The sequence below is a fragment of the Argentina silus genome (genome assembly GCF_951799395.1).
Source record: "Argentina silus genome assembly, chromosome: X".
Classification (NCBI taxonomy): domain Eukaryota; kingdom Metazoa; phylum Chordata; class Actinopteri; order Argentiniformes; family Argentinidae; genus Argentina; species Argentina silus.
Window position 1 is genome coordinate 28,708,213 of NC_139653.1, and position 8,621 is coordinate 28,716,833.

At 37.6% G+C, this 8,621-nt stretch overlaps 1 protein-coding gene across 2 annotated transcripts in view; it reads left to right on the plus strand.

Annotated features, from left to right (window-relative positions):
- The window catches only part of pgm2l1 (phosphoglucomutase 2-like 1), a 30,155-nt gene extending 26,457 nt beyond the window's left edge, over window positions 1-3,698 (plus strand). The window contains exon 14 of one of the 2 annotated variants that reach the window (XM_083695469.1): window positions 234-3,698. In XM_083695469.1, the coding sequence (XP_083551595.1) occupies window positions 234-336 (103 nt within the window). In that variant the 3' untranslated portion in view covers window positions 337-3,698. Of the gene's footprint in view, window positions 1-211 lie in introns of both variants that reach the window. The other variant, XM_083695470.1, reaches the window with a different exon arrangement.
- The last annotated feature ends 4,923 nt before the right edge of the window (window positions 3,699-8,621 follow it).

Here is an 8,621-nt window from a genome sequence, read left to right on the forward strand (position 1 = left end):
GGTAGAAAAACAGACTGCACTTCAATTTTAGACTTTGTGATGATGATATAATGTTAGGCAAATAGTTGATAAATTGTGTTATTCCATTACAAGTAGTAGTACTGAGGCAACTAAAATAAAGCAAGCACTAGTCCTGCAGCCAATATTTAATGAAGAGATACTGTACTATTTACCATATGACATAAAACTGCTGTTGTGATTTGTTGTTTAGGTATCAATATGTTTGCTTTCAGTGACATCTCAAGTCTTGAGGAGGAGCTTAAGAGAGTAACAGATACTCTTGTCGAGGAGTTTCTGGAGCCTGATAAGAACAACTTGATTTGTCGGTCCAGGTAGCTGGCCATTTCCTCTTGGCATTGAAACAAATACATCAGTTCATATTTTTGAATGATCCTGCTTGCGTTCTATGAATGTTTTTCCTCACTGTGAAACTTGTCATTTCAACTTGTCAAAGTTGCAGGTAGTTGAAACCAAAATGTTTTTTTCGTTCAAATCAGATGATTTTTCTTTGAAAATATGAATTTAACCTTAAGTAGGTGGTGTAATGTGATCCTGAGGCATAGCCAAAGTTTACACAGGAGAAGAAATTACATAATTCCACCTCTGCAGCACTGCACCACTGCATACAGCTATTGTTACTATATTAGGCTGATGTGTTGATTGTGTTTGTGTATACTTTGTGTGTGGATGTAATAGTACCTCACACTCACTGCATGCTGCTTCAAATTATAGTAGACAAACTGTACCCAAATGTCATGTGTAAAGCATGGCATGCACTTGTAAAACAGATGGCATTGCTCTCCATCTGTCAGTTTGTAACCAATGTATTTTGCCCAAAAGACAATCAGGAAAGGAGCAAACTGCAATAATCAGGGTAGTGTCATTATTAAGTCTGTGGTGAATGACAATAGTGTAAAATGTAAGAGCTACCTTATGAAAGCTTTTCAAAAACTGTTTCCCCGCAGCAGATGACAAACAAAGACATCTTACTCTATACAACTACAACTAGTTTTGGAGAATGAGTCCTAACAGTTTGTACACAGTAGTCTATTAGTGTTCATTTGTTTCTCTTCAAAACAATATTGGACGAACTGTAAGATTTCACAGTGTAGGCATTTGTGTTTTGTTGACTTGATTGCTGAAGACTTGAGTAAGAAATGGGTTGAGCATGTTTTATGTTGCGTGAACAGAAGATATTGTCCACCAGGTGTCAGGGTTGACCTAAAGATTTGTCATCTGTTCTCTTTGTGACATACAGTAGCACATGATGATGCCACTATTTAACAATTTGAACAACGTTGGTCTCATGCATTTCATAAAAGGTTCTTATGCATTTCATAAAATGTTGTAGAAGTACTATTTACTTTATGAGTGAACACAATTTCTAAATTCCAGCTATATAAACAGCTGGGAATTGTGCATAAATTTCACTAAAGCCAGACGGAGACTGATTTTCATACACGCAGATAATTCCAAACCATGAGAGTGTCTCATACTGCAAGACAAATTCTCCCTGTCAAGCTATCTTCGTGCAATGTACACCGCACGAGCATACCCGATGGTATCTCTCACACTGGGCGATGCGGCTCACCCTTCCCTAATGTTTGTTCATTGCCAGGACAAAGGCAGAAATGGTGTAAGACATTTCAGCTGTATAGCAAAGTACCCTATTTGGCTGTATCCATAGTTGTTTTATGTGAGAAAAATGAGAATTTGGACACGATATCCAGGCGGGGATATATTCTTTAAAAAAATAATTCGATTTTTTAGGTTTAGGGTTTAACCCTAACCCCAAAAAAGCAGCTTTGGTCCTGCCAGGCTCCACAAGTTATTCTTCAACTTCATGGTTCTAAACCGAGACTTAGAATGTATTATATTAGGGACCGATAATTACTGGGATGGGGCGCCGGCGGCTGAGCTGCGTTTGCTGCTGAGGACGTGATTTATATCGCTGGCCACCCATGGGTTAATGTGAAACCCAAGTAAGACCCAATGATAAAAATAATTTAAAAAAAGTAGGCCTACCTCATAACGATCAGGGGCACAGCATCTGAAGGGAGTAGCAACTGGCGACAGAGTGCTCAATTTTAAGCGCGCACTAGAACTTGGCTTTCATTGTTATTTTAAACCCGAACTTGTCTAAGGTCTTTCGTTTGAGAGAGTGACTGCATGGGAAAACCGTACATTTTCAGCTACACTCTTGCGTTAAGCCATATTTTGTGTTATCCAGGGTTTTTTGTTCCAGTGCACACCCAAAATACATGAGACTTTTGGCCCAGACTGCTGATCCATTTTTCCCTGAATTAAGGGAGTATAGGGAGTGACGTTCTGGCTATGGCTGAGACGACGGAGACACATTATGTATTTGGACTGCAAATGATGGTCTGTCATTTAGGGTTAGGGTTATTATAATTGGGAATTGTTCACAGAAATATTTATTTCTTTATTTTATTTTAGTATTTATTTAATACAAGCTCCGTTCATCCATCCCAGCCCTACTACACCCCTTGATAGGGGAGGCGTATCCAAGCAGAATGGCTAGGAGGAATACCTACAAAACCTCGAATATAAACCGGGGGGAAAAACGCATTACTTTCGTATGTGCCGCTTAAAAGAAACTCCCCAGTGAAGTTGTTTACCGTATTCTGAATTCCCATTGGTTGATATTCTTTTATCGCCCTGTAGCTCCTCCCACACTGCACGAGTAGAAATGAGCCACAACCCCAAAAATAATGTTAGAATTCCAATTGGACATGACTGTCTTCTCTTCATTTTGATGTGAAAACATTGAACAGTGTCTGCCGTGCTTTAATTGCATACCCTTTGTCACATTGTTTTTTGTGCTAAATTTTCCATACACATGGTGTAGATGTAGTTTTTGTCAGGTGAGGACCAATTTGGATCACAAGATGCCTTCTCACCTTTGTTTTCATTTTGCTATCTCTAAAATCAAGGGTGTGTTTGCCCCTCAATTTCTCTTTGTGGCCTCTAACCCTGTCTCTCTTGGCCCACTGTTAGCTTGGATTCCAGTCTTGACTTTGGCCAGCTCAATTTCTTCCCGTCTCGTTAAAAAAAGACATCTTGTTTGGCACATTCATCCATTTGAATTTCATGTCTTGCCATGTTATTTTAATTGTCTCTTCAAAGAGACTCCATAGCCACAGCGGTAGCTATATTTCTAACCAGTCATATAGCTTCATAAGTATTTGAGCATTTAATGTATAAACCTGCATTGAAGTCCAAATTGTATATTATCAACAGAAAATTGCAGTGTTTATGTATGTAAATGTTGTATGTATTTCATGTAGTTCAATGTTTGTCTGTGTTGCTTATATTTCAAAAACTGTCTTGTAGGTAGCTTGCATAATTTTGTCAGACACACTAAATGTTGCATTTACTTTTTTTTTACCTCTAACACCTTTTTAACTGTGTGCTTGTGTTCTCACCAAAATGTTAATGATTTGATTGGGATATTTTCTCTTCCTAAACAGCTGTGCTGGATGTTTGGTGTAGCCAGACCCCGTGTTGAGTGCCCTGTCTTAAATGAAAGGATGAATATTATATGTATTCAAGCAATCAGACGGTGATTCTGAAAATTGTATTGTATTGTCAGAATATGAATGTACCACATATATTTTCCATTGTATCTTTGAAAAGGAAATAAAAACGGTGGTTATATGGTAAATCCCCAAATAAAAGACATTGTAATTAATTATTTATATAGAGCATATATTTTCTATTGAAGAAAAAAGTGTTGATGTTTTTAGATGCGATATTTGTTCAGTATTTGTCCTGTTTATGCAATTAATCACAAAGTGTGTACGTTCAACAATATGTTTTTGTGCATATTGTCGTTATTGCACCAATAAAACCACACATTGCCTACAGAGGTGGTTGTGATTATTTATTTTGAGGCAAATTGAGAGAGCAATGATAATGAGCTCACAAAAGGCTATACGTTTCAGATGTTATGTCATCACTCCATAATACGAAATAACTTTTAAAGCTGGAATCCGCAGTTGCTGCAACTCCAGTAGTCACCCACCGCTTGTAGAAAGAAAACAAGCCTATTTTTTTAAACAAGCCTAAAACTATTTGTTATTGATTGTGTGGTGTAGCACAGTTAATCAACAACAAGCCCATTACTCTGCAACTATACGTTCTAGTGTTATTAAGACCAAAACAACAACAACAAATAATCCAGATGCACACTTGCTAGTACAATATTATTATCTAATATTAATTAATTCAGATCAGGGCTGGGTAAAAGGACAACAGTATTTCTAGATGGATTCATAGAGGTTGGGTGGATGGATTGAAGTATGATTAAGATTCTGGTGGATGAAAGGTGGGATGGTCAGATGGATGGAAAAGTAATGGTTGGACAAATAGACAGCATGTTGACTGAGAAGCAAAATGTGGAAAACTATCTTTGAGAGCTGACCTGAGGAGACAACTTGCCATCACACATTCTGTGCTGCACTGTAGACAACACATGTTTCCATGTGTTTTTATTTTTCTATACATAAAATACATTAAACATATACATGATGTTACAGAACAACTCTTCCCTCCTGTATAAGAATGTGTGCTATCTCCAACAGTGGAGGGTCTGGGTCACTGCATATTCAGTTCCCACACCCAGACCTACCACTGCAGAGTGAGTGTCAGTACTATGTGTAAGCTATTAGTGTTTGTGTTTATTTGTAATAATTTTCCACAGCTCAAATTAAGGAAAACAGGCATTATTGGACAACCAATAATAGTTTGTTGTTGCATAGGCTACAGATGAAATAACAATTCATATCTTGGAACATTTAAGGATGTGAGAGCAGGATGGAGGGAATGAGCACATGAAATAAACAAGTTGAACAGTTACAGTGACATTGGCAGTGTGAAAATGAATTCAAAATGAAAATAAATATATAATTTGCATGGTCGCATGATAGTTCTGTAAAATAAAGTGATATTACCAACATGTGTAAAGATATGACAAGCTCATTGAAAACAGCCTGCTTTACAAACATCACTTCTCTTCTGACTTAATTTGCCCAGCAGAGAGAGAGAGAGAGAGAGAGAGAGAGAGACAGAGAAATAGAGAATGAGAGAGGGAACTGCTTCTCATGGAGGGAACAGATAGAGATTGAGAGACATCATATTCACAGAATTTAAAGACTTCATATCATTCTCTGTCATGGGTTTGGAGTAAAACTAAATAGCAATGGAAAGGATAATGGTTATAGTAGTTGATGATAACTCTACTAACAGTGTGCAGAAATGTACATTAGAAGAGGCATAAGTTGTTTGTCAGCTCAGCATGGGCAAGCTTGACAAATTTCTTAGCTTCTCAAAATGTGGCATGGAGATGACAAGCACTTTTGATTGGCAACAGGGTCAGCCTTGTCTCATCTCTACTTTATCTTGTGAGACAATCCATCCCTACAATTGACTTATGTAGTACTTACAGGACTACATGGTGTCTCTCACCAGTTACTCTAATTTATCTGTCAGTTGACACAATTACTACATTACTGCACACTATTATTACAACTCCAGTCCAGATCTATGGTTTCAATCCTTCCAAAACATGTCAATGTTTAAAAAACCCCATTGTAAATTCAATTATACACAGACTTCTGGTCATATGCAGTTGAACAGATACAATAACATTGGCAGTTAAATATGTGAAAATGAAAAAAAAAAAAATACACAATTAAAATACATAAATACTGTAGATTAACTTCACATGATAAGTTCTAGGGTATACAGAGTTGTTTTACAAAATGTAATTTATCTGGTCCATAAGTACATGATCAGCATGTAGTACCCTTCCTCCTTTCAGCAATAGTAGCCTGGGGGTACAGACAGAGTATTTGTCGGTAGACTCTTGTCAGACCCGACCAGGTTTAGAGTCTGACAAACACAATGCTTTGAATGGCTATTTAGGACAAACATTTGGGATGGACTGTTTCTGTTCAAAACTAGTTCGCAGTGCCAAACACATAACAATGTGGTAGACATTCTCCTTATGAAGCCGGTGATTTGAACAACAAAAACATTGGGAGAGCCCTGGAACCCTACACCTGAAATACCATGATTTTTGGGATCTCAATAGCTGCTAGTCCAGTAAACTACTACAGATTCTGTATCGTTAAATACATAAGTCTGTTGGTAGAGACTTATCTGTCAGAGGGCAATGCTGTGTGTGCAATTCCCATATATATATACAGTAACACATATAATTACACAAATCCTGTTATTTTCTATTGACACCCTGACTTCTGAATTGTAAAACAAATGTGTACACAAACACCTTCAAATAAAAGCTAAGAATCTCTACTTTATCTCTCAAAAATGCTTCACTGTCCCATTACTTACTGTTCGCAGGGCACTCTGTGTGTGTGTGTGTGTGTGTGTGTGTGTGTGTGTGTGTGTGTGTGTGTGTCCTAATTGTCTAGGAGATGGAACGAAGGGCAGCACATGAAAGTACACTTTTTATTCATGAAGCTTTCATTTTTTTTTATTATCAACCGAAAAAACACAACACAGAGGCAAATATACACATGTGTGTTTCTTATCTGTCCCTGGCCTTTGACGTCCGTTCCTCAGGTAGAAAGATGTCATTCAGGTTAAGGCCAGGGCTAAGCATGGGGTCATGAGTGATTGCTGTGACAGTAATGGGAGTGCCCACTGCCATCTGTGTTCTGCCATCTGAGCTCCAATAAGCTCCTTCTAGCTCCATTAAGACTCCAGGTTCTTGCTATTCATATTCAAAATAAAAAATTAACATGAGTTAAAACATGAATGGAAGGTGATGGGACAATATTTTATTTTATTTTTGATGAAATAAGGACAAATTACCAAACAGAAAATATATACAATTTTGAAAAAGTTATTTTGATCTGTAAAATGTACATATTGGTGCAATTATATGTCATTTTACACATGCCTATCATATTTGTATGAACTGGACTGTACAGAAATATTTTTGAAAGATTTCAATTTGTCTTAGCAAATGTTGATGTCTATTTACTGGTGCCATGCCCCTCAAAGTGCCCTGTCTGCACTGTGTAGGACACTTTATTAGGTACACCTGTTCAACTGCTCGTTAATGTAAATATCTAATGGTGTGGGGGATATTTTCTTAGCACACTTTGGGCCCCTTAGTACCAATTGAGCATCGTTTAAACGCCACAGCCTACCTGAGTATTGTTGCTGACCATGTCCATCCCTTTATGACCACAGTGTACCTATCTTTATTTTCCAGCGGGATAACACACCATGTCACAAAGCTCACATCATCTCAAACTGGTTTCTTGAACCTTGTCTCGCTGTTGCTGCCGCCCACTGTCTTGCATATTCATTAGTGCCGATACAGCTCAAAACTTCAGATTGCCAGGTATATCATGTGACTACACTTTTCACCGCTCTGGGGTATCGTATGTGCTGCCATAACTTCCTTGGTTTATTACCTGTGCAGTGTGTTCTAAAAAGTTAAGTGTAAACTCACTTGCAATGTCATTTTGCCTGGGATTAATTCAGATGTAATTGAATGCACCTGTGCAGCAATGCTCAAGGTTTAATCTCACCTGCTGCATACAAGTTACAAGTGTTGGTGGACAGATATGTTCTGCAACATGTTAGACCTCAAGGTTCAAGTGTATGCCACAGCATCGTCTACAAGGGGGCTACATTGTTTTGCCCAAGAAATCAGAAGCACACATTTAATTTTTTCTGGGATAGATTTGAAAAAAAATATTGTTTGTTATTTTTGATAGCATTGCTTGCATCTAGTGATGGGCAAATGAAGCTTTTGTGAAGCACTGAACCACTTGAGCCAATTGTTTCGAAAATGGGTTCATTACTCGAAGCTTCAGTTACAGTGACCTCTCCTGGTGAAGTGCAAGGCTGCAGTCAAATTAGGCAGGCTAGTTGGTGGACAGAAGGCTTTTAATTACATGCATGCACGCACACACACACACACACACACACACACACACACATACACACACACACACACACACACACACACACACACACACACACACACACACACACACACACACACCTCAATGAGCAGTGTTGGAGAAACTACTTTACTTTTGTAGAAAAGATCTTTTGTTCTGAAGCATCTTTGCTTTGATCACCCTTGGATTTAAAGTATCTTAATAATAAAGTTATTATTTAACAGGTATGTACTTTTTATGTTGTTGTTGTTATTATTTTTTATTTATTTATTCATGTATTTATTAGTTTATTAACATAGCAATTCATGTCCTTGATGGTATACTTGGTATTTTTCCTGTTGTACATGCTAAGAAAATTTTAATTGGTATAGTTCTTTAGATTTCTTTTTTAATTCCACCCCTCAGCTGCTCCCCGCCCATCCCAACTCTCTCGATATACCACCCTCTCTTGGTTTCCCTGTGCCATATATTTTTAAATTGTGCTGCGATGTCTCATATAGTTCCTGAAACTTTCAATTCTTAGAGCCCGCACAAATTTTATGCCAAAAATTGCCAAGAGTATGATTATGTTGATTAATGATTAATAAAAAATACAGCGTACATGCTTTATTTATAGACTACATCAATATGCTATTAAATATTTCCACATCTGTG